At 31.6% G+C, this 27,110-nt stretch overlaps 2 protein-coding genes and 1 pseudogene across 2 annotated transcripts; 2 read left to right on the top strand and 1 right to left on the bottom strand.

Annotated features, from left to right (window-relative positions):
- The first annotated feature begins 552 nt into the window (after positions 1-552).
- On the top strand, positions 553-3,250 carry LOC133205409 (uncharacterized; annotated as a pseudogene).
- Positions 3,113-4,403, top strand: LOC133204878 (uncharacterized). Its single transcript, XM_061340622.1, has 3 exons — positions 3,113-3,275; positions 3,405-3,533; positions 3,634-4,403. Exons 1-3 carry the CDS (start codon positions 3,113-3,115, stop codon positions 4,401-4,403), a joined length of 1,062 nt encoding a protein of 353 aa, XP_061196606.1.
- Positions 4,404-17,440: 13,037 nt separating this feature from the next.
- LOC133171886 (fibropellin-1-like) lies at positions 17,441-26,370 on the bottom strand. The gene is made up of 5 exons (XM_061306677.1): positions 26,281-26,370; positions 18,947-19,055; positions 18,769-18,864; positions 17,786-17,902; positions 17,441-17,702 (listed from the first exon to the last, which is right to left on the bottom strand). Exons 2-5 carry the CDS (start codon positions 19,044-19,046, stop codon positions 17,635-17,637), a joined length of 381 nt encoding a protein of 126 aa, XP_061162661.1. The 5' UTR covers positions 19,047-19,055; positions 26,281-26,370; the 3' UTR covers positions 17,441-17,634.
- Positions 26,371-27,110: the final 740 nt, after the last annotated feature.

The raw sequence follows: 27,110 nt of genomic DNA, 5'->3' as shown, positions 1-27,110 counted from the left end.
CCAACTGCCGTTGATGCCCTGGTATGCACAGCAAACTAAAAAGTGATTCCTTTAATATATGGTTGTTTCCACCCTATACGCTAAATTGACTATGCGCATGCAGGTGCCTTTTAAGGAAAGGCCATAGTTTTTCGCTTCCGGTTTTAAATTTTATACACCGACTCTAGACTTCCGGTTATGACTCGGCTTTGGCGCAAAACATTCAGTCTGGTCATTTATCATAAATTTCGTGTGATTATATAAAAATACAAGAATGCCCCGGTCTAAAAAAGGAACGTTCGTGAAAGCTTCGTTCCTCCGGAGACTTGAGGGTCTAAGGAGAGCAAGAGAAGCCCGTGCGTTAAAAGGTAAACAGGGTAAGTGTCTGTATTGATAATTATTGTGTAAGCGTTCTGCTATGGACTGTTGGAATATGTAGCAAAAGATTCAATCATTTATTGTGTAAATATTAGATGTTGAAAATGATGGCCTATGCTTGGAGAATGATTCTTCCCCTGTTCTACGAAGTGTTGAGTGTCAAAGTGCAGAAAGTTCATGGCGTTTTGGAAGACGAATTGTTGAACTTGGCACTCTTGTAGATAATCTGAAAAGAGGTTGCGCCATGTGTGGGAATGCACTTCAGCTTGTTAACACTATAGGTGAAAGGAAATTTGGACTAGGGCAGGTATTTATTATTTTTTATAATATTGTCAATGACTTTGTATTTCAAAGATTTGTTTTTAAAGATGTTGTATACCTTTTACATTAATTTTTGACCAAATGCAGGTTCTTCAGATAAAATGCACACATTCCACCTGTGCCCATGTTAATGACATACCCACGGGCAGTAAGCATAGGGTTAAAGCAGATATGAAGCAATATGCTTGGGATGTCAACACAAAACTTGCTGCAGGTATAAATCAAAAATTTTATTTTGTAAATAAGCAGATAAAAATAAATTATTTCCAGTTATACAAAAGTTTTCATCTGAAAGAACTATTTTGTTTTCATTTTATTTCTGGGATATCTTAGGTATGCTAAATGGTGGTTATGGAATAACTCATGTAAATGCATTACTGGCTGCACTGAATATCCCAGGGATCACAAACAGGAGTCTAAAAAGCAGAGAAAGAGAGGTTGGGGAACACCTAGAGGAAATGGCAGGGCAGAGTTGTAACAAAGTTCTTCAAGAAGAAATGAAACTGTAATTTTATATACCAAATATTGATATTTAAATTTTGCTTTGTATTTACATGTTATTTGTTAATATTTGCACATTTGTGTTAATTACTTTGTAGGAGTGATGGAGACATCACTGTGTCTTTTGATGGTGCCTGGCAGAAGAGAGGTACTGGTAGAGGATACAATAGTCTTACTGGTATGCCCTGGTGATAATGTTACATGTTTTGATTCTCCCTCCTCAAGAAGGATTGAGATTTCTTATAGAGTAACATATTTTAATACACATACATGTAGTTATGTACTAGCAGTATTTACCTTGTTACAGGTCATGCATCTCTAGTAGGAGAAAAAAACTAAAAAGATAGTAAGTTTCTCTTCGAAGAGTAAAAAATGCAGAATCTGCTCAGCTGCATCAGGTAAAGGAGTTCCACCCAGAAAACACAACTGCCGAAGGAATTGGCATGGATCGGCAAAGGCAATGGAGCCAGCCATGGCCTGTGAAATGCTGAGTGCAATCCAAGATGAAGGGTGCAAGGTAACTTTTCATTGAATGTTTGATTCTTATTAGAGCAATGCCAAATATGTCTGTAAAGTTGACTACATTATATATTAAAACTTTGCTGTTTTAATTAAAGTACATATTTCCAATGTATTTTACAGATAGGAACTTTAGTCATGGACAATGACTCAACAACTATTGCCCATGTAAAAGCCACTGTGGACCCAACCATCAACAAAAGAGCTGACAAAAACCACACAAAAAAAGGTTTCACAGGAGCTTTGATTGAGCTTGCCAATACTCACAAAGTTTTGAAAAATCAAAAACTTAGAGGTCACATTGAAAGGTTTGTGTTTTTGAAGTGTAATATTTCAGTAAAATATCCCTTGATCAACTGTGGTCCAACAAAAACCTTGTTAATTGTAAGTGCGATAGCTAATTATAAAATAAGTATCTTTTCCTTCTTTGTTTTAGATGTTTTACATATTGTGTACAGCAAAACAGGGGCAAGGCTAAAGAGCTTGAAATTGAACTTGGCAAAATTGTTCCACATTTATATGGTAAGTGTATCAATAAAAAAGTCATTACAAAATTAGGAATGAAGAGTGAAAATATTTTAACTACTTTTTTTTTTGAAGGTGAACACGAATACTGTGGAACTTGGTGCCAGAGTAAAAAGACTGACTATAAACCACGAAATTTGCCGTATGGAAAGCCTCTCTCCTGCACCTTACTTCGAGAAGCTTTAGAAGGTCTATTCAAAAAGTATTGCTGTAAGGCAGAAGAGCTAGCCATGATGGGGTCCACCCAAGTCAATGAGAATTTCAACCATATGGTCTCCACTAAAGCCCCCAAAAGATTGTAAGTACTTTGGTTTATTTCTCTTTGTTTAAAACAAAAATTCTAGGTATAATCTTTTAAATTGAGTCTGAAATATGAGATTCAAATTGCAAAAAAATGTGTTGTTAGGTTTTATGGAGGTTCAGAAAGTCTACATGCTAGACTCTCAGCCACTGTATGTCAAAAGAATATGGGTTATGGTTACATATCAGAGGTAGAAAAATGTGTTAAAAGTTTCAAGTTGATCATTTTTAAATTTGTTTTTCTCTACATTTATTGTTTGTTATGTTTTGTTTTCTTTCTTTTTTATAGCAAACCTAAGAAAGTTATGTTCACATGTGTTTAGTGTCCTAGAAGTTTATTTTGATTTTAATGGTTTTCCACAATAAATATTATAAACTATAAATACATGTAGCTTTTAAAAAAGATGTTTACAATCATGTTTATCTAAATAAACATGTACATAAAGTACATAAAGATATGGATTTACTAAGAAATTCACATTCAAAACTATAATCCCTGTTCTTATTAACCATTTGATTTGAATATGGAACACTCACAAAATTAAAAATTTACTGAAACATGAATTATATTTTACAGTTGAACAAGAAAATGGCATTGTCACCAGGCAATTTCACAATGAAACATACCATTAGACTTGCCAACAAGCTCAAACGGAAGCGTCTGATGCAGAGTTTACCCACCACAAAGAAACGTCGATTGGAATTAAAAGCTGCCAGGTTGTCTAAAGAAGCAGTGAGGAATGTACTAGAAGGTAGTGCTTCAGTTAAAACAGAATTGAATGTAATGTTTTACTTTGATTTATTGTGTATTTTTCACACCTTTAGAGAAGCCATTGCTAGTGGAATTTCAGTATTATTTACTTGAATTTTGTTTGTAACAGGTCAATCATATAAGTCAGATATTGGTCTTGAGGAGGATGTTGATCTTGATGACATTGATCCAGAGCCTCTTAGGATTTCTCCAGAGAACAGCTGCTTGATGTATTTTGATTTAGAAACTACTGGACTTAGTAAGATTTTTTTTTAGTTTACCTTTTCCCTACTAACAAATATAAATATTCTTTTATTTTCGAGTTTGGTATAAAATATAATTAATAATTTTGCTTTCAGGTAGAACATCTGACATCATACAGATTGCTGCAGTTTGTGAAGATAGGTCAATCAATGTTTATCTCAACCCCAGTGTACCAATCTGTAAAGAAGCATCGGCTGCAACAGGTCTCAGATATGACATGGGACAGCTCACTCTTCATGGAGAGCCTGTGCCTTCAACAGATCAAGTCAGAGGTTTGACCCAGTTTGTAGACTTTACAACAGATTGTGCTTCAAAACCAGTCATTGTGGGCCATAATATTCAAAACTTTGATCTTCCAATTCTTCAATATCACTTGCAGCGACATGGTCTACTTAAACGATTTGATGAAAATGTTTTAGGTTTTTTGGATACATACAAACTTGCACAGAAAGTGTTTGACAAGAAAACAATGGGAAATTTTAAACAAGAAACATTGGTCAGATTGTGTTTAGGGAAAAGTTACGATGCACACAATGCTCTAGCTGATGTTTGTAGTTTACGAGAACTGTACGAGTCAAATTTAGCATTCAGATGTGAATCTTCAGATATATTTAATATGAATTATTATAATGTCAAGTCCTCACTAATTCCATTGATACAAAGCAAAGTAATTTCTACACTGATCTCTAAAAGGCTTACAGCTAACAATCTAAGCTTAAACAAGCTAAAACTCATACATAAGCGTGACCCCCATTGTGGGATTCAGACTGTCTTTAGTGAGGTTGTGTCTGGTTCAAAGACACCAAGAATTACGAAGTCTCAGAAGATCATTGGCAAAGTTGTGGAGTATTTGAACTTTTGTTAGTTCACATCATAAGTATTTTCATTCAACAAAATTATTTGTTTATGAGCTATACTTGCTAGAATCTACATGTATGTTTGTTACACTACATTTATTCTCTTTATATGTATTAGATTATAAATTGTTAAGAATGTGTACTTGTATGTAAAAAAAAATTGTGAAAAAAGGAAGGGGTTGCCCCCCCCCCCCCCCCACCACCACCACCCTACCCCTTATGTTCTAAGTGTCTAGAAGGACCAAAATTTCAGTATTTTTTAATATTCCATTTGTATTTCATTCTAAGACTGTATTTGTTTGTTACATTTTGATATTTTTCACAGTGTGTAAAATATAACTGTAAAACATGCTATTACCAAAGTGGGGGTAGGGGTATTCGAGATATGATTTAATAAAATATCTCTGGTCTACTGTGATAAAATATGTTTTTTTGTTAACCTTAGATATAATTTTAGATATTTTTAAAGAAAAAATGGCATGTTAACAATATAAATTTTGGGACTTTTGAAAATAATGATATTTTGTGATTTTTTTTTCTGATGGATTTGAGCAGTATAAATGTTAAATGTGCATGTTTTCAATTGAATATCTCGAAAAATTCTCTTTGTAGTTAATTATCTATTAGATTTAATGAATTATAGCACAATACAGTGTGCTTTGGTGCATATTTGAATAAAATATGAAATTATACATCCTTGTGTTAGAATTTGGCTGTTGAAGTTGGGGGTATATGTGCTCTATAGCACATAGTATGAAAATAAGCGTGCAAAGGTATGTGTAATATGGGTTTTTTTGTTGGCTCAAGAGTTGTTTAAGATATTTAAATGAAAAAATAAATTGTTTGACAGAAAATTCTGATAGTATTTACCTACCTTAACATTTTTTTAATCTTCAGTTATTTATAAATATTTCTTCACTTTTGAACAGTCTGGTGAATTGATAGCGGTATTTCTTTGTATGTCCGATTTCGCTTCCGTATGCTAATTGAATAATCATAGGATAATTAATAGATCATAATTAAACGATTTTCATTGAAAACAAATAATGAAAGCCATCCAAAAATTAGGGTCACAAGAGGTGAGAACGGCTGTGTACAGTGTCCAGTGATTGGTCACAGTAATTACTGTATATATATACATGAACACAGCCACAGGCGATAACGGGTATTAACTGGTGTAGGTGACGGTAATTACTGTATAGACATGGACAATGCCTATTTAAATCACATTTTTTGATAAGTTTTTGATACATACATTATGCACTTTGAAATATGAAAAAAAATATACATCCGAGTAACCGAGTACCGATTTTAGTATTCGATACCCGGACGTTCGAGCGAGTACCCGGTTAACCGGGTACTCGTTGACATCCCTAATATATATATATATATATATATATATATATATATATATATATATATATATATATATATATATGCAGGGAAAAGATTCCTGTTTCTATCGCCGAAAAGGACTTTTTATTTTACTGAATATCTACCTGGAACCATGTTTGACAGGGAGAGAAATCTTAGAGATAAAAAGTCATAGGTATCTATCTGTTTTACATTTTCCTTAAAATGTTGTCCATTTACTCTAGCCTTTACGAAGATGTCTTTTTCTTGGCTAATTATATATTCCTACAAATAAAATACACAAGTTTAAGGAGATGTGGACATCAATGAAAGTGAGAGGGCACTATTCACTTAACGGAGTAGACAATAGACTGCTAAAGAATAATTGGAAGCATTCCAGATTGGTGATAACATGTTAACGCAAGTGAGAGTTTGAAGCATTTAAAAGTTATAAAATTACAATCCCAGTGATATAACACTAACAGTTTTTAATACCAAAAGTCCAGATCACAATTAATAATTAGTAAGTCAGAAAAAAAACACATCGACAATCTGAACCAGAAAAAGTTTGCAAACAGCAATAAACCCAAACTAATAAAACGGACAAATAAGAAAGAGTCCGGGAACAAGGAGAAGGGGGGAGGGTAAACAAAGGCTGTCACAGAATAATAAAAAAGAGTCCGGGAACAAGGAGATAGGGAGAAGGTGGGGGTAAATAATTGCTATCACAGAATAATGAAAACATGAACGTCCAGAAAATTCAACGTTTTCCAGTCCCAACAGATATTAAACCTCTCCACGATCCATGGCCAACAACTGAAGTATCTGATTACTTTCCGTTTGTGAACTTTGTAGTGATTTATGGTTAAGGTTGTTACATTTAAGAAACCATATCTTTTTCAATTGTTTTACTATTATAAACGTTTCTCAAATCATTCAAAAATTCTGATACAATTGTACTTGTTTTAATTCTTTAATATGACCTTGTCGCAGATTCATCCAATCATAGACACATTTAATCATTATTTGCATCCGTAACAAAATAGGGAAATGTTCAATGAAAAAGCCACGTAATCGTAAATACATTGTTAGGTAAATTAAGTAAATAAAGATTTACAATGCATTCACACGCGATACATAAAACTTCTATGTACGCATAACAGATCTACTACTCACGTGAGTCAATTACTCATAATACACAATTATGAATATGTGTGTAAATTGTCGCCATATGAAAGTGGAAACGGAAAAAAATTAGTTCGAATGCTTATACCTGTAATTTCTTTGGAGTGTGCACTACTTTCACCTCATTTGTTTCAACTTCCTCTCTGACCTCAGATAAAACGAGGTTTACTGTACTCTCTGAAGCCATTCGAACACTCTGCTAGATAACTTGATCGTTTTTAAATAAGAAACAACCCTCTGTTTAGAGAGAAAACAAATTAAAATTGATACATGTAAATTACCGAGTATGTAAAATCTTTAATCTTCAATAATTAATATGTCTCAAAATTTGTCCTGAATTGAATACTAAATTTGCTTGAATTTCATTATAATCTCAGTCTTATGTTCGAAAATTGTCCTTAAAAAGGGAAATAAATAAAAATAATAATGATAATAAAACAACAACAACAACAATTTAATGAATAAAGATCGTTATCCCATTCATTGTGTTAATTAACACTCGAAAAGCTAAATCGACAATAAAAACTGAACTGAATTTATTGATCTCTTCACAATTTTACAATTGTATAGCGAGATATAAATGTAAACTACAATGATGAAAAATAAAAACACATATATGGCATGCGTGAGTATGAGGATAGACAAATAGTACAATTATAGGTTTAGGTCTTTACTAGTTTGGGGAGCACGTTTAAGTAATTTTTTTTATAAATATACACAGTTTTCTTAAAAATGGCTGTTTATCTGAATTCATTATTTCTCTAAATGTAATTGTATTTTTGAATCGTAATTGTTTTTGTGTTAAACATTTATTTCTTTCACGTGTCATTGCCGTGCAATTTAATATGTAGTGGAATTCATCTCCTATTTCATTTAATTGACATTTCTTACATAGTCTAATCTCTCTTGGTTCATTTAACCAACGCCCAGTTTCAATTGGCAAATAATGATTACAAGTACGGAATTTGCAGAAATTTATGGCTTCTTTTCGTGATAGAATTTCTAAATATTTTTCAAATTTTAGTTCGTCTTTGTATATTCTATAATTTAGGGTCTTTGATAAATTTTGAACATCCGAATTCCATTTTTGTTTAAATTGATCTATTAAAGTTAGTTTTACTTTCGCTCTTAACCAATTTGGATTGAAGGCTTGACTGTTCCAAATATTTGAAAGTCCACAATCGTTTAAGATATTTAAGACATTATTTATCCAAGCAATCTTCTTAGTCTTTTGATTTACGGTATCACTTAATTTAAACAGCAGACTTGATATTTTTGTTTCTTTTCCAAGTTTAAGTTTACACCAATAGGAAATAATACGCGTTTGTATTTCAATGGACATGGGATGTCGACCGAGTTCACCATACACCATACAGTCCGGAGTAGATTGTTTAAGGTTAAGAAGTAATTTACAAAATTTTAGATGTACTCTGTCTACAATTGCATTGTTCGAAAATCCCCATACTTCACATCCGTACAACAATATAGGCTGAACAATTTTATCGAACAAGTCTAACTGACATCGTATTGATAGATTATGTAAGCGGCCTTTCTTAAGAATTTCAAATATTGCTTTGTTTGCTTTGTCAACTTGTTTCTGCTTTGCTTCCTTGAAAGAACCTGACGTACTAAATAAAATACCCAAATAATTAATTTCATTTACAACTTCAATCAGCTGTTCGCCATATTTAAACTCAGGCTTTTCTTTTTTCTTTCCTTTACTTATTATCAAAACTTTTGTTTTGTTAATATTAATCTTCAAATTCCATTTTCTGCAATATTTTTCAAAACAATTAATTTTTGCTTGTAAGTGCTCGGCAGATTCAGCTATCAATACGGTGTCATCGGCATATAATAGTGCAAATAATGTCAAATACACATTTAAATGTTGTTCAAACATAACAGATATAGTAGGTAAACCAATTGACATATTTTGTTGGAAAAAATTCTGCAGGTCATTTAGATAAATTGAAAATAAAAAAGATGACAAGTTTTCACCTTGTCTGACACCATTTTCACAATTAAAAAAATCAGTAACGTTATTATCATAGACTATCCTTGATTTGATTTGATTATACATATTCGTAATAACATTGTACATATTTCCATTAATATTGTTTGCACACAATTTAAACCAAAGAGCTTTTCGCCATACATTATCAAATGCTTTCTCACGGTCTATAAAAGCACAAAAAAGTTTTTTCTTATTTAGTTTCATTAATTCTGATATAATATGTATGGAAAATATATGATCAACAGTTGAATATTGTTTTCTAAAACCAGTTTGATTTTCCTGCAATATTTCATATTCGTTTGAAAAATCGTTTAATCTATCATTTAATATGGATGTAAAAAGTTTTCCAATACAGCTTAAAATTGTTATAGGTCTATAATTTTGCGGATTGTTTTTCTCTCCCTTGTTTTTATATATTGGAAGGATATTTCCTTCAAGCCAACATTCGGGTAATTTACCTGTTGAAAAAGCTAAATTAAACAATTTTTCGTAAAGTGGGAGCATAATTTGTATTGATGATTTTATATATTCATTTCTTATTTTATCCTCGCCTGAAGCTTTGTTGTTTTTTAATTTTTTTACAGCACTAAGTATTTCATCTTGCGAAATGTATTTGTTTAGATTATGATTCAATTCCTCTATTTCTAGTATTTTAATTTCATTATCTAGCATCTTTTCTATATTCTCTGGTATTTCAGGTGCCTTATTTAACTCACTGAAATAGTTAAATAATTTTTCAATATCTATTTGATCTGCATTTTTTTGTTTATTGTTTTTATTCAATATCTTCCAATATTGTCTGGGAGTTTTGAGTCGCATATTTTGTAACTTTTTACTCATTTCTTCACTATACTTATTTATTTCTCTGTCTAACACTTTTTTATAAGCCTTTTCTTTGTTTTTATAATTTTCTTTAGCATTTTGCGAACGTTTCCTGAAATAATAAACTTTGCTATTTCGGTATTTTTTTCCTCGCTTTATGACAAGCTGTAGAAAACCATGGCTTATTATTTTTATGAATGCTTTTAGCCGTTTTATTTTTGTTCACTTTAATTACTCCTAAAGCTTGTTTAGCTGCATTAATATAATTTTTATTTAGTTCATTTACAATATTGTTGACAATTTTCTCTGGGTTTTCACTGGAATTTATTGCTTGGTCTATGTCTGATATCATTTCTTCGACGCGATTTTTGTTGATAGCTTGAATAAAAGTATTTTCTTTCTCCGGATCCCATGGCTTTATCATTTCTAGATCAGTTGTAGAAACATTTGTTTTCATTTCGTTTATTAATTCGTGTTTATTTATACTTAAAACAAGGGGGTTATGTACGTCGGAGTACAGTGAACTATGCTCCAAAACTTGCATGTTTTCTATATAATTCCAAAAGCTGTAGTTACATATAAAATAATCTACAGTACTTGTGCTTTTACATGTTGGTTTTCCATTTATATTATCTCCAATTCGACCATTTACTATTAATAAATTGTTTGTCTTACAAAATTCTAATAACAATTTGCCATAGTAGTTTTGTATTTTATCAACATTATTACGCTCTACATGTTCTGATGTTAAATTAAATTCACTTTGTGATTCTTCAAAAATATCATTAAATTTGTCAGTGGTTTCGTATACAACAGGATGGATTTCAGATCCTGTTCCGGTCCTGGCATTAAAATCACCTGTTAAAATTAAGTGTTTGTCATTTTTTAACATGTTTTGTAGTTCAATTTCTAATAAACTAAATGCATCTTTACTGCTATATTTGGAGTTTTCTGGGGGAATATACACATTTCCAATTAAAATATTTTTATTTGTTTTTGAAATTTTTGTTGATAGTTCAAACCAAAGAACAAAATCGTTATCATTTTTGTGAATTACAATATTTTTACTGAATTCTTTCCTGTATGCCAATGCAATTCCCCCAGAACACTTTTTGCCTTGTTTACCTCTGTTTTTCAAATAAATTTCAAAACCATCTAAATAAAGTGTGTCTAAATCGTCAGTTTTAGTTTCCTGAAAACATAGTATGTCATAATTTTCAATAAAGTTTTGGAATTCTGGATATTTTAGTTTTTGTTTGATGCCGCAACAGTTCAAAGATAGGATCTTTAGTTTGCCACCAGACGGATAGTTCTCACAAGTGTCAACATGGTCCCCTGCGTGCCCCTATTTCCATTCCGGTGATGATGATACACGCCTTCTTTTGAAACCCTGGGCCCCCGGAGTTCGAACTGTCCCGTGTTTATCTTGCACAGATCCTGTGGTAGCTTCCATCTCTGCTTCGGTCGGATCGTATGGGTGCCCATTAACATATAAAATATCTCTCACTAACTTCACTCGTTCGCCATTCTGTCGCAGTTCTTTCATTACAGGGTATAGAGTTTTCCTGGCTTGTTCTATTTCATCTGGGTATTGCCTATTTATTTGGAAAGGTTTGTTTTTCAGTTTATACGCTGACTTCATGATAAAGTCCAATTCCCGTTGGTATATGAACTTTGCTACTATAGGTCGTGGCTTATTCTTGTGTTTCCTTCCAAATCGGTGTAAATTGGCAATTTCTATGTAATCTGTGATTCTGAGTTGTTGGAAGAAAAATTCTCTCAGCACCTCCTCGGTGTTTTCGCCTTCGACCTCCATTATGCCTGTGAAAATTAGATTACACTTCATTGAACGGCATCTCAGGTCTGTGATTTGTTCCGAAAGAAGTTCGTTTTTCTCTGTGATTTCTCTTACTTCTTTTTCTTTTTCAAATCTGTATTTACTGAAATCGTTTTCAATTTCTTCTATGCGAGACTTCATGTCTAGTACTTGTTTACTGGAATTCGACACATCTTCTTTTACGCCATCAAATATATTGCTTAACCCTTGGAGACTTTCTTGGAAATCATTGGATGTTTTGTTCATTTCATGGAGTTCCCTTTCTATGTACTGTACTTTTGCCGATAAACTCATGAATTTTTCGAACATTTCATCAACTCTTTGTAGTTTACTTTCTATGTTCGAAATTTTTTGTTCAAAATTTGTGTTTATTTGATTGAATCTTAGGTTCATAGTATTCCCCATGGATTTCATCAGGTTGTACAACTTTTCTATAGTGACTTCTCCACTTTCATATTGCTCTTGTAGTGTATCGCCATATAGTACCGACCTACATTCACCAATAATGTTCGACGTGTCCGACTCCATGTTTGTTTATACTGTTCACTCATGCATCACAGATTCACCTAACTTTTACCTGTGCTATTTATAGGACGGAATGGTAATCGTGTCTTCGTGCCTTTTATTGTTCACCGAATTGTTCAATTTTAGATCAGAAATACTAAAATAATACACAATATTTCGCCATTTAACTGCTCTATACTGTTTGTAAACACCTTAAATACCTTCTTTACGTATGTCCTGACTGTATTAATGCACTTTTTTGGATGAAATCTTGAATTTTTTTTCTCTTTGAAATGAAGCGGTGTTTCTCCAAACTCACGCATGCGCACCTCCTCAAACGACTTTGGGAATATATACGGTACTTACGTTTAAGTTATTTTCAAAATATGGTATAATGTTTAAATAATTTTTAATCCTGTAAATAGTCAGAAATACCCTGATATTTTAATACACACCTTTCTTGTTTACATACAAACAAATGTAATCTGAATATCACATACTTACTTAAAGATAACTACTCACATATCTACACGTAACAGAGGCTCATGAATCTCAATACTCACTAAGTCGCACTGCTTTGACCATTTTCGGCCAAATTTGAGCTGAATGACATTATTTTAACAATACTCGTATTCCAGTACAGAATTTGGACCTTTATTCAATTCTTGTTTTACTCCTGTGGTTCATGTTTTGCTAACGATTTTCAAGAATTGTTCTTATTTTTTTACCTTGTATTAATTGGATTTCACTTTTTGACTGCATCCAGGCTCTATGCCCATTGTAAGAGCAAATTGTTCTTACAATTTTTCCTGATTCTTGGTTATGTTTTTATGTTTTCCCGATCATGACAATGAGCATACGGCTTGTATGACTGGTCGGCAGGGGATGCTTACTCCTCCATGGCACCCGATCCCACCTCTGAATATTGAGGTCCGTGTTTGCTCTGCTCCAAATTTGTATCGTTTCATTGGACTTTCGAGATTGAATGCTGTTCGTTATCTTCATATTTCATGAATTTATTTTTATTTTGCTATTTTCTAGTTAACTATACTCCAAAGACAACATTAATATTGCTCTCAATTCGATTAAAACTGCATCCTATCTAATTCAGTATGAAAAATTCAATTGAAAAGACAGAAATACAGACATAACTTCGGTCAGAAAAGTTCATTTTACCCATCACATGTGAACTAAAAGGAAATTTAAGATAACTGCTAAAAATTTCTTTCCTGTCACCAAAATGAAACATCCGGATATGGTTTTGTCACAATTCAAGATTTACACAGATAAAGTTTCTTTTTTCCAACTTATAGGCTCTTTTTTAATCTATAAAATGTGATGATAACGAAGAGCAATCCAGCTCAAAAAGTGATAATACAAATTGAAAATACCAGACGTGGGATCAGGTGCCATGCAGAAGAATCCTTGTTATCAAATCACGCCCGGCTTAAACCCTTCTTCAAGTAAACGTAATATTGTACAGAAAAATCAGTACGAAAGCAAAAGCTTTTCAATTTCAATTTTAGTCGTTAGTTTTCTATCAATGTTTATATCTAGTGGTAAATCCAAAAACGAAACATATGTGTTAGATTCTGTCTGTGATATCTATTATTCAGAGGGAATCCTTCTGGATCCGTAATAAAAGACATCACAGATATCCCGGAAATATATCGAGGCAACGTGTGGAAAAAATGAAGAATTGTAAAAGGTCACCGATACATCTGAACGTTGAAATAAAGACCACAGCAAGAGATTACCTTTTTATGTCAAAGACTTCAAATAAATTATGCTAAAATACAAAAACTGCTTCAAATGCTTCAACTTATGTGAAAAAATTAGAATTAATGTTTTTCTAAAAAAAATATTTGATTTTACTTTTTTTTTTCTTTCTTTTTTTTTTTTTTATACAAAATAAGTTTCTAGATGATAGTCACAAGATATGTATTTATGTGACGTTAATGGATTGACATTTTTCATCGGGACTTGTCTAATGATCCTATTAAAGGTGCATAGACACAGATATGAAGTTTATATTTTCTCAAATTTTCTTTATACTATCACAACTTATATGTTGCTATAGCATTTCACACGAAAATAAAATTAAAAACTTATTTAATCTGGAAATTATTGAAACTAAGAATTTCGGGAGGCGTTTGATTAACACATCCTTGCACTTTCACAATTTTTAACTTTATCCTTAATACTTAAGAAAAGTAGCAATTTTGTTGTGTATTAATGAATAATATCACATCTATAATCCAGAAAATTCAGAGTAAAAATGTGCGAAAGCAAAACCCACTCACTTAAATATTGTCAGCCCGTGCTCAGTGTTGTGTAGTTGTGTACAGAGTTTAACAAATTGAATGCACCCGTGAAACATAAACTGTTTTTGTAAACAGGGCACGAGCTCTGTTGTTGTTAATGTTTGTGTTCAATCGTAAATCTCTGCACGCACCACTGACTGACAATACTGGTGAGAGGATTTTGCTTTCTACATTTCTACTCTGAAATTTCTGCATTATAGTTTTAATATTTTTCATTAATAAACTTCAAAATTGCTACTTTTCTAAAGTAATAAGGATAAAGTTAAAATTTGTGAAAGTGCAAGGATGTGTCTATCAAACGCGTCCAGAAATTCGAAGTTTCAATAACTTAAAAATGAAATAAGATTTTTATCAAATTTTCGTATGAAATACTACAGCAACATATAAGTCATAAAATTATACAGAAAATTTGAGTAAACATTAACTTCAAATCTGTGTCTAAGCACCTTTCACAAGAAATATATATATATATATATATATATATATATATATATATATATATATATATATATATATATATATATATATATATATATATATATATATAATGTGTGTGTGTGTGTGTGTGTGTGAGGGTGGGTGTGTGTGTGTATCAGGCTTTGGGCGAATTACATTGTAAAGTAATGCATTACATTACCATTACTTTAGCAAAGTAATGCATTACCATTAACATTACTTTTGGAGGTTTTCAAAAATAAAAATTCAAAACTTTGCAACGTACTACATACATCCCACCCCTTCAGAACTAAACATGATAAATTATATAATTCAAATTTAAAGTACTTGTATTTATTTCACTGTATATAATTAACTGTACATATCTTTTTATTATTCATAGGAAGTTTTCAATTGCTGATAAGATAAAAAGATGTACAATATGCAGTTTTCGTGTAATTATTGATGTCATAAAGCAATTTTAACTTTTGGGGCAATTTACTCCCTCCCCAAAACTGAAACTAAACTAAATAAGACATATTAAGATTATTTGGATCTAGTACCTTAAGTTATGATAGAAATTAAATGCATTGAAAAAACTTGTAAAAAGGGTCGGATAGTATGTACATTTTGCTCTTCGAAAAGTAGAAATGCCTGTCTCCTATTCCTTTTGGTGCAATGGATTTGTCATGATTAGCTTAAGCTAGACCAGCTCAATTAATGTTTCATAAACACAGTCAGAAGAAAGGGGCTGGTTTTTAGAATACTTCTCAAAACAAAACATTGTTTTAATTGTTACATAGCCGAAGAGGCATTGTTTTTTTTTCATGACACTCTATTCAAAAGGTGGCAATTATCAGTTAACAGTGTACATTAATTATGGTGTGTCTCATACCGGAAATATTTTCAAAGGATATTTATTTAAAAAAAAAACTCTTTAAAATATTCTGATCTAAAATAAGTACGAAAATTTAATATGTGGTACTTGTACTTTCAACAGAATAAAAATGTATTTAAGTAGATACAGAGAGTTTATTTAAATAGGTTTACTTTTTTCATTCATTCCTTTTATTAAAATAAATAAATCTAAACAATAATTTCCATGTCCAATTTCAATTTTTTAAAATAGGTATATACAAAATAATGCTTTGTAATGCTATGTAATACCAGCATTACTCTGGATTTGAAAAAGTAATGCATTACATTACCATTACATGTAATGCAATTTTTTGGCATTACACATTACTAGCATTACTTCGAGTTCAAGTAGTGCATTGCAATGCATTACCATTACCTTTAGCATAACCCCAAGCCTGATATATATAAGTGAATCTAATAAAAATTTCTTCTAAGTCATTTTCTGAAAGAATGGACGAAATATTATTCGTTTCATTTCATTTTGATTAATTTTTCATATATTTTCATTTCAGAAACACTGACATTGACTGGAAACAGTTTTTATTACAATCTATACCATTGCTTACTCTCTAAAATCAATGATTTGCAGCGTCAAGTTAACTAATCTGAGAACATAAAACTATGTAATAAGGAACTGTTGGCTGGAATTCTTTGTTTGATAGGTATTGCACGATTCAACTAGGATGTTTCTCAGAGACTTTTGTTTTTACGATTATATACATTTTTAGAGACTAATTTAGATGAAAGCTTTTAAGAGCTATTCACTGTAGGTAGAGGGTAAACATCAAATCGCTTTATGTTATTAAAACCATAGCAACCATTGCCAACCAATAAAAATATATCAAATTTCTTTCTTAGAATATGTTAAAAGGATCTTTGTTATTAGTTTCATTTCAACCTTTATTTGCTTTTTTTGGGGGGGAGGGGGGGAGTGTATGACTTGAATGAATGAAATTATTACTTTACAATACTTATTTCCCATAGTAACGTATGTAATAGTTGGTTACCCAAATATGGTTATCAAATTTAAATGTTCAAAAATGCTATTTCTTATCTTTATGGCATGTTGCCATAGTTACCATGACCCACAACAACAAATATTTACCTGATATAAGTTTATGGCATCGAAGACTTTTATAATAGAAAGTTTGGAGAGATTCTTGGACTACTTGTATGCTTGCCATGCTCCTATATATACAGGTCTAGGCGGTATAATCGATATTTTAATGTTTGAACTTTTTATTTGCATATGTACTTTTCCATTAAATGTAGGACCTGGTGTTTGAAAATTACTTGTGTTATCCTCCAAATCGGAGGATAACCTATCCCACAATGCAATGCAATTTTCCATATATGGTAAAAAATGGCCACCGTATTGATTTAGCTATCCTCCAAAATCGGAGTCCGCCCAGACCTGATATAAGATTTCGAGTAATTACGGAGAATGGTTCTTAAGATGCATTCGACCTTTTGCTTCTTTACCGTCCCATCTACCTCACTCACTTTTCCTAACTGTTGGAATTAAGTACGTTTTTTTTTGAAATATCAAACATTGATTTCTTTCTCTCAATCGCCCTTTGGAATTTCGAAACGATACATTCCTTCGTAATAATCTATAAATAAGTAAGCAAAACAATTAATTCCTGTATAAATTGCACTTCTTGCAACAAAATGCAGAGAAGACATCTTTATTTTGAACCTGATTAAGGGTCTTAAAAACAACAAATTACAAACAAGTAGTTTATAAACAATACAACTTTTAAAAAATCTCTCCCAGAATTTCAGTGTTAATTACATCCCGTCATATCAGTGAAGTTCTGAATCAGGGCTGGTGATGTTCCAGGGTGTTAGGAAAGTACGCCTGCCAGAACCATCAACAGGAAAAGAAGCAACGTGTTCACGTAAACGATGAATCCTGCAGCGGTAATAGAAATAACAAATCATAGTAAACAAAAAAAAGGGGTATTGAAGGTTTAAAGTTCGAAGGAAATTGGATACCTGAACTCTCTGATGGTAGGCATGGATTCCCTGCGTACCCTGAGGAGCAATCACAGTTACCGGAAGCTAAGCAGACTCCATGGTTGCACGCGGTATTATTTCCAGTGCAATTAAACGCTATAAATAAAACAGAATAAAAAAGGTATTCAAAATTATAAGCATTCTTAACATAAGATTCGTTGAAATCGATAATTTAAATACTTTTTTAGTCTATGAGTAATTCTGTATTTTCACAAAAAATCGTTTATAAAATACATGACTTTTAATGCAACATGGCATGTTTCCCTCTCTCTCATTTTATTTTATTTACTCATCATGTAGAATTAAATGTAAAAATATGAAAGTGATCAAGCTCATAAATCCACTAAAGAGTACGAAATTCGTAAACAGGGCAAAATCACGGACCCCTGGAACACTAGAGATGGGACCAGAGGTATAGGAGGATCAAGTAAGCATCCCCTGTCGACAGGCCACATCCGCCGTGAGTCCTGTATATTGATACCGGCCACATCCGCCGTGAGTCCTGTATATTGATACCGGCCACATCCGCCGTGAGTCCTGTATATTGATACCGGCCACATCCGCCGTGAGTCCTGTATATTGATCAGATAGACGGAGTAATCTGTTGTCAAAATTAGTGTAAAAAGTGACCCACCAATCGACCTGAATAATGCCAGACTAAATACGACCAAACGATAAGTTGTATTTGGGGAAAAAAAAGTCATTATAACGAAAATGCTGACTTTAAACGAAGTTGTTGAAATCCATGTTACTTCAACTTAATTTTCAGCGGCCAGTCTTGGTTTAAAACAATGATCGTACTAGGAACATATTTTTTGTATCGAATCAGTGGGGAGACATAATCAAAATAAGCCTGTGAAAGTGGAATAATCGATAGTGAAGATAATATTGCTAGAAATTGATCTATTATTTGGTTACATTACCAAAAGTAACACCTAATTGTGTTATTAAAATTTACTCACTTTCGCAAGTTGTTCCTTGATAATAATGGCTGCAATTGCATGTCGAATTATTACAGGTGCCTCCATTCAAACAATCATCGTTGTTGTTGCAAATAGCTAGTAATAAACAATTTGAATATAAAAGGTGGTAATAAAGGAAAGATAATTTTGTAGGCATTATAAAGACTGTTAAACTTACCAAATGCAGTCGGCAGAATCCAAAACGTCAAGACTACAGTTGTAAGACACAACAGCAAGAATTTAACATGGCGTTCCATTGCTAAATTATCTTCACTCATTAAAGTCTTCTGTTAAAAAGTTTGTGAAGTAAATTTCAAGGCAATTATGATTTTATAGCAATTTTAATTCTTTACCAAAAATAAATAAATGAATGAATAAATAAAACAAAACAAAGCATCAACAACAAACGACAACAGAAGCAAAAACAAACAAAAATAAATAGATAAACAAAACAAAAACAAAAACAAAGCATCCAAAAAAATCAATCAAATACAAAAAAAACAAAACAAACAAACAAACAAACAAACAAAAACAACAAAACAAACAAAAACAAAAACAAAGACAAAAACAAAAATTCAAAAACAAACAAAACATAAAAAAGAGTTCTTTTTTTTAATTTTTTAAACTTACAAGATATAAAATGTATATCACGAAAAAGTCATTGTTCCTTAATTATAATTGTGTTTTTAAACATTCACTTTTGCATGGTTTGAAGAAAAAATACTATTAACAAAATACCCTCCATTTCCGTATAAATTGCTTTAGCCATTAAAAAAGGCAGGTCAACAGTGTTATTTTTATGGAAGGTAGGTGATAATTTTATTCAATATCACATATTACAGTTTTTACAAAAAGTTAAGAATTCAGATAAAAGAATGACACTACTTTCCTTTCTCATCCAGTCGACTTATATTCATCTTTCCCGAGAAATAAAATAAAAATATATATTCGCCTTAAAGACTGCAGGTCATAATGAAAAAGATAATAAGAGGTAATCATGTTCAAATTCCAATAAAACAATATCATTTGAGAGCAGCTCCTGAAATCATGTGACATGAAGGACTAAAGATCCTCTGTCAATCTGACATACCCACCGTGAGCTCTTTATTTTGATCCGATAAACGGAATAATCCGTAATCAATCTATTAAGAAAATACTAACTCGACAATTTCTAGTAAAAAAAAATTTAGTTGTTAAAGTTCATAACGTCTTTCTTTAGTAAAAAATTGAATTATTAAACAGATGAGTAACGTCCTATTTCGAGTTCGGTGGGATATATCAAATGGAGGTATGAAATACGCCTTTTCTACACTTTATACAACAATTCTTCACGATAAATTAAAGAGCAAGCTTTTGACATCATAGACAACCGTTTTTTCAATAAAAAAAGGAACTCGTAAGTTTGCCTTATCACTCTAATTGTAATTAATTATAACATTATACTATACATGAACACACCAACTTAAAATAATATTTTGGAATATCACAAATAACACGGAGAGAAAGAGAGAGGATCCGCTAAAAATATTCCAAAATATATAATGAAAATAATGCACCTTTAACTTTTTAATATTGAATTATTACCATTCACCAAATTCCCCATCCTGGGGGCGTGTCCATTTATCCTTACTTAATGCATATATTAATTCATGATGACTTCAACCAAACCCTTGAGAGAGAGAGAGAGAGAGAGAGAGAGAGAGAGAGAGTATTAGCAATATTTAAATTGTGAGGGAGAAAAAATATGAGGCAAAGGAAGGGATTGAGGATCCATTGTGCCCTTGAGTGGGCTTTATCAGCAGTAGAGAATCTGGCATTACTAAAAGAAAAGATGGAAAATTGCTACGAAAATGAACTCAGAGGTTTGATTGATTAGTCTTGGGGCAGGAGTTTGGATCTTGAAATAAGTTATATTAAAAAATCACTTTCATTATAACTTTGACAGAACTGTAAGGTAGAGGTATAGTGATAGCTACATGTATATTACTGAGAACTGTTATTCAAATTAAGAGATTATCAGGCGAAATGTTGGAAACGTACTAGAAGAGAATGCACAAAGTTCATGTTAGCAAAAGAGCACAAACTAGTGATGGAGTGCACACAAAAGTTTTGAAGATATATCCCCCCTCATCAAAGCTAATTAGGAAATAAAGTTCGCGTTTTCGTTAATGATGCAGAATAACCTCCTCGGTCTCGAAATCTTCAGAAGCTTTTACATTTCAATCAACATTTCGAGACCGAGGAGGTATCCTGCATCATTCACGACAACAAGAACTTTATTTCTATTCTACTAACAGCTCTAAAAATAAAAAAACCAAAATCAGTTGTCGATTTTATTGCTAAATCAGTAAAATAATGGAGTATAAATGTTGTGGGGAGGTCTATGGAACAGACCCATTTAGCTATAAAAACCGACATTATGAGCTTCTTCAGGCAATACATATACATACAGTTTAGATGGCGGAAAACGAGAAATAGATATGGCCTAAATAAGTATTAAGTCAAAAATTCCTTTCAACTGTACAGTCTTGATATGTGTTTCTGATCTGGTAATTTTTGGATGACGTTAGTGATTTATTGGAGAATAATGTCCGCGGCATTTCTTTGACCTCGGCAATAACTCTAGTAGAATTCACAGTATTTTAGGCCAATGGGTTTTATGACAGACTCAGAATTTAAGGAGTGCTTGGAGAAAGCGAAAGAAACTCAACTGTTCGTCTTCCAATACTGTATATATATATATATATATATATATATATATATATATATATATATATATATATATATATATATATATATATATATATATATATATATATTTACTTGGAACGGAGGGAGGTAGATTGCTTGCTTGGGTCGGATTCGAAAATTAAAATCCTGAGTAATAAATTCCGATTGATGAGGGTCTATTATGATATTTTTTTTACATTGTTTATAGAAATGAAAAAGGACAGCTAATGCTAAATGATGGCATTTCCTTATTCATTTATCGTAATTGCAAAGAATCTCTTCTGTGTCTGCATTTTCTGATGAATAATGTTGGTCATTGCTGAAATTTTCATGAAAGTTTCTAGTCTTTAAATGACTGTTAAGTGATACACGTATTATAATGTTCATTGTTTACCTGTTTTGACTGCAAACATGCTCCAAGCAACACAAAGCTTATAAAGTTTTAGATGGACCGAATTTGATTTGAATTATAAATATTTATTATTACACAAACTGAAAGCCATGTTTAAGTATCATATTATTTGAAACACATTCATTATTTATTGTAAGTGAGTCAAAAATATTGAATTTCATGCATATTAAACATTATTAAATTCTGTAATTCGAGGTAAAGCTCAATGATTTTTATGTCAAATTGTCAAATTACTATAGATTTTTGTCTGCAGGCGTCCTATTCGTACACAAAGAAGTAAACCATGTTACCAGAATATTTTAGCGGGCTTGTTATTTGACTATTCAATGTTCTTTTTTTTTGTATTGTTAACAAATTACAATGACGAACATGCACACATGTATATCTTTATGATTATTTTCATTTTCTTAAATATCCAGATCATGTACCAGGTTTTTTTTCTGTTCCTTCCCCCTTTAATGTGCATAGAAAAGAGTAGCATCAGGACTGCTGCATGAAAATAAAACAAATTATATATGTTCGTTACAAAAATTATATTTAATCATTAAACAAATTCAAATCAAATGTTAGTACTATTTTTCTCATACCAGATTAGAGATCTCAGTATTTTGGAATGTTTGTGCTCCAATAAATTTAAGAATTATCGTTTCATTTGACACATGTTTTTGTGTTTCGATCAGACATTTGACCCACAGAATAGAATAATTTTTTATTTCATCAATAAAGTTATACTGGGAATACTTTAAAAATAAAATAATGTAATTATCATAATATTTCACGTTTTCATTAGGATTTTCTATTAAATATGAAGTAAATATTGTCAAAAATTGAATTTTAAAGGTCAATTTTGGAAACATTATGAAGATAACTTTAAAAAAAAAACTGTTTTAAAATTGACAAATTACAATTCAGTATTCAAAATGATCAACATTAAGAACAAATTAGAATAAAGAAGAAAATTTCATTGTAATAAGTGTGATTTTCTTCTAATTCTAGTCTATTAAACGAAAAAGTTTTGCAATATTCAGTGAGTGTTTTCAGAGAAATACCACTGAGATTTTCAGAATGTTATAAAATAATAAGCAATTGCTACAGAACTAGACGTGTCTTCAGTGACAAATGAAGACGGAATTAATGCCAGAGTTTAGTGTATAAGAATGTACATTTTCTAAAATGCTGAATACAAGTATGTATCTTTTACACATTATAAGTGTATTTGTTCAAAGTTTCATTTTTTTTTTATTCCTGAACTCGGTCGGTATTTGCATAAAATATGCATATTTCATTGATTAAATTACAAAGTTTTGAAATACAATACATATAAACATTAGCTAAGCATATAATAACAGGTACCCGGAATCTTATTGTGTTCAATATATGTCTGTAAAATTTCATAATTTTTGACACCTTATTTCGATCGTCTCAAGCAACGGTCCGGAATCCGCTTCTAACTCTCTCCTAGAATGGGAGAGTGTTGTACATTTTGGTCTGGTTTACGACAATGGGTGGACTCAAGCTCGAGATATGCGTTAAACATACATACATCGTTGATTAAATTGCTAAGTTTTGAAGAAAAATACACAAAATAAAAGACATGTAGGTAATGCAACACTTGGTATATGATCTCTTGATATTATCACTTCTGTAATGATAATGTATGATTTTTCAGCCAATCAATACATTTGTTGTTATTGCGTGCTATTTGATAGAAAATGGTATGAAATTACAAATATACAGTGTATTAGTTTCTCAATCATGGATTGTTCAATGTAAAAAGAAGCACTTTCCTATTAAGTATGCATAAAACAAAGCCAACGAAAGTATACAGCAAAACTTTCCTGCACACATCAAGGCTTGTTTCTATTGTCTTTTATTAATTTCCAATCTGAAGTCGAAAATGATTACATGAAAATTAATTTGCCATGTGATTATTTTCAACTTCAGATCGAAAATTAATGAACGACACAGAGTTGTATGTCACTATCTCTGAAAAAAGCTTTTAAGCTAGTAAAAATTACAGAAAAAAGTATAAATTAAACACCATTGTTTCAGAATGAAACAAAGCTTTCGCAAAATAAACAAATAAATAAAACATTTATAAAAATATAGATTCAATATCATGCCTGGTTTGCATAGTTATATATATTTTATATATACAGTGTATATATCATATATATTTTACAGAGTAGTTCCGGATAGTGAGGATAAAATGGATATCTTTGTATTGTGAATTTCTCTGTGCTTTCTGTCACATTTCCTGACGATAGTTATTGTGAAAAATATGGTACACTTTGTGTTGTGTTTTATTTCGAGTTCACTCGGATATATCGAGTCGACATTTGAATGGAAGTAATTATTGTTAATTGATAAAACGTCGTAGATATATCTGAATGTCGAGTTGAAGTGTTTTCTTCTTTTCGTGTAGAAGTTTTTGAATAAATTCTGCTTCATAGAAATATAAAAACATGTCTACGATACAACACAAATGTAATGTAATGCAATGTAAACAATACATATAGTGAGCAGGAAAAAAAACGGACCCAATGAAACACAAGAGATGGGATCGGGTGCCTAGGAGGAGTATGCATCTCCTGCCGATCGGTCATATCCGCGTCAGCCCTCTGTATTAATCAGGTTAATGGTGCAACCAGTAGTCAAAATCAGAGTCAAAATGGCAGAAAAATTGATAAGAACATATCAGTAAAAATAAGACCCAACGATAGGTTGTATTTGCAATCAAGTCCTAATATCGATCATACAATTTGCAATATGCCACTTTCAAAGAGATTGTTGAAAGCTCTGTAACATTAACTTATTGATCAATAGCCTGTCTTGGTTAAAAAATTGATCGTACTCAGAACATGGTCTTGCGTATCGAATCATTTGGTAGATATACTAAGTAAACGCTACATATAGATGATATAGAATATCGCTACATAATCAGGGAAAGCTGACAAGGAATAGGCTAAAATCATCACGTTTGTCAAATTGTTTGGCTGTTAATTGGCCATTAACTTCTTTAATCAATTAAATCTCCAAATTTGAAGCAAATATATAACGGACACTGTGGTGTCTTTAATTTTGAGAATCGATTCGATACATGAAAGAAAATAACTACGTCGATTCATCTTAATGTCGAATTGAACGCCACAACAACAGCTTTTGAGTAAATTTTGCTTCCTTTATAGAATATAAAATCATGTCAGCTAACAAAGGAGCACAATTAGTGCCCAACGAAATTTTAACAGATTGTTGGGATACTTGGTCTGAAAAGACTGCATACACGTTGTCAATGAGGAGGGCCAGTATTTTTTTAAACTATCAATTTCAAAGTACTTGTATATAGAATCAGAATGATTTTTAACAAACTTTACAAATGTCCAATCATAAGACCTGAACATTTTCGAGTCCATTTTTATTGAAGAAGCAGGTGTCCATGATTAAAAATATATATATATATAATGAATAGTTATATAAAGCGTAGAAAAACCATACGGTTTGATGCCATTGATTTTAGAACACAATACGTCTGAAGTTTCTCTTTAAGGACATACGCAACGTACCTTACCTACTGATAATTTTTCAAGATATTCTTAATTTAAGATTATAGTGCCATCGGATGTTCGTAGACAAAAAATCAGCATGCATTACCAGGGGTTTTGAAAAGATAACAATTGATGAAAATTCCTGTATAATTCAAAGAAAAATATACAAAAATTACTTAACATGTATTCTAGATGTTTTGTTTATCCAAACTTGTTTTAGAAGAAGTGTACACTAGCATATATAGACATTAAAATGTAGCACATAGTTCCTTTAAGTATTGGAACTCTTCAGCTTCTGGGGAAAAGACAATCAAGTTCAAACTACGTTGCCTATGTCCTTAACAACAGTTAATATTTTTGTGTGGAGTAAAGATAGTGGCTTTGTTGATCATTTATTCGAGCCTGTAATGTACATTTGTTTGTAAGGATTTTTATGAAGATTTAGAATTCAGTATATGTTTAGGTTTACAGTATGAATTTATTCGTAAATAGTGGTGCAAAAACCAGTAAAGAATATCAAGATTTTTCGTATTTAATATCGATATGAAAAATATCAAACTCTATCCAGTTGTCTAAGTAATATGGCTTTTTGTCTGGATTTATTTCACATAATTAAAATATTATCTCTTCCACTGACATACCCTAACAAAAATAAACATGGAAAGCACCTTTGATTTACTTTTCATACACTAGAATCAGACGAACAAAACAAAGATAAAAATAATTCCCTTAAAAAATTTGAAATATATTAATAGCACTAGGAATGGAAATTATATAAGATTTGTTTTAAAAAAAACAGTACTGCATACCTGTTTAGACACTTACCTTCCAATACTAGTCTAATTTACAGACGGCGAAGCTTTTTCTTCGAATTATGATTTTCTGCGCAGACTCAATGTAGGTTGCACCTGCACCTTTCAATATATGTGATCGATGTAGTTAGGACGCTACTTTGGTTGCTTGACTTTACATCAATCCTTTTTTTATTTGATGCTATGAAAACAATCACATCTAAAAGAAATGAATATAAATAAATTTACGGGTAAGAAGCGATTTTACCGAGCTTCTCATGGTCAGACGAGTTGCACAGCAATGGTTCTTCCGACAACTGTAAACTATATTTGAGAGCAAATATTATTTCTTATGATAAAATATGGCGATAACGAACAGTATTCAAGCTCAGAATCCATTAAAACAATACAAATCGGGAGCAGAGCAAACACGGACCTCCAAAAACATCAGACGTGGGATCAGGTAACACAGAGGAGTGAGCTTCCCTGCTTACCGGTCACACCCGCCGTGTGCTCCTTGTCATAATTATTTTTATCTATGTAAATGTTCCATAATAAAAACCACAAGAATTCTAACCATCTTAAACCAACATGAAATAAACCAACATGAAATAAATTAGGTGAAATTTAAGACAAATGAATTTAATTGAATCTGTATAAATAGAGATAAAATAAATCGACTCTTTTAAATTTTATGATTTCCATCTGATATAGTCAGGTAATTGAATTGATTAAGTTTCGAAAAAATGTCACATTTACGTATGAGTGTGACATTAACATTTGCTAATGTTTTGTCAATCTAACTGTAACATAGTGACTCCGATTTGATTTCCAGGAAAATGTAACAGTAACTAGTAATTAAGG

Source organism: Saccostrea echinata, unplaced genomic scaffold, assembly GCF_033153115.1.
Source record: "Saccostrea echinata isolate AGI-Se365-2 ecotype Australia unplaced genomic scaffold, CSIRO_AGI_Sech_v1 ptg000054l, whole genome shotgun sequence".
In the NCBI taxonomy this organism is placed as follows: Eukaryota; Metazoa; Mollusca; class Bivalvia; order Ostreida; family Ostreidae; genus Saccostrea; species Saccostrea echinata.
The sequence above is the reverse complement of the archived record's forward strand: the minus strand, read 5'-3'. Positions and strand labels throughout refer to the sequence as shown.

Coding starts and splice junctions, on each gene's coding strand:
- LOC133204878 (XM_061340622.1), top strand. CDS start 3,113: ATGGCATTGTCACCAGGCAATTTCACAATGAAACATACCATTAGACTT. Junction 3,276..3,404: donor AGTGAGGAATGTACTAGAAG/GTAGTGCTTCAG, acceptor TGTTTGTAACAG/GTCAATCATATAAGTCAGAT. Junction 3,534..3,633: donor TTTAGAAACTACTGGACTTA/GTAAGATTTTTT, acceptor TTTTGCTTTCAG/GTAGAACATCTGACATCATA.
- LOC133171886 (XM_061306677.1), bottom strand. CDS start 19,046: ATGAGTGAAGATAATTTAGCAATGGAACGCCATGTTAAATTCTTGCTG. Junction 18,865..18,946: donor GATTCTGCCGACTGCATTTG/GTAAGTTTAACA, acceptor GTTTATTACTAG/CTATTTGCAACAACAACGAT. Junction 17,703..17,785: donor CCTACCATCAGAGAGTTCAG/GTATCCAATTTC, acceptor TTACCGCTGCAG/GATTCATCGTTTACGTGAAC.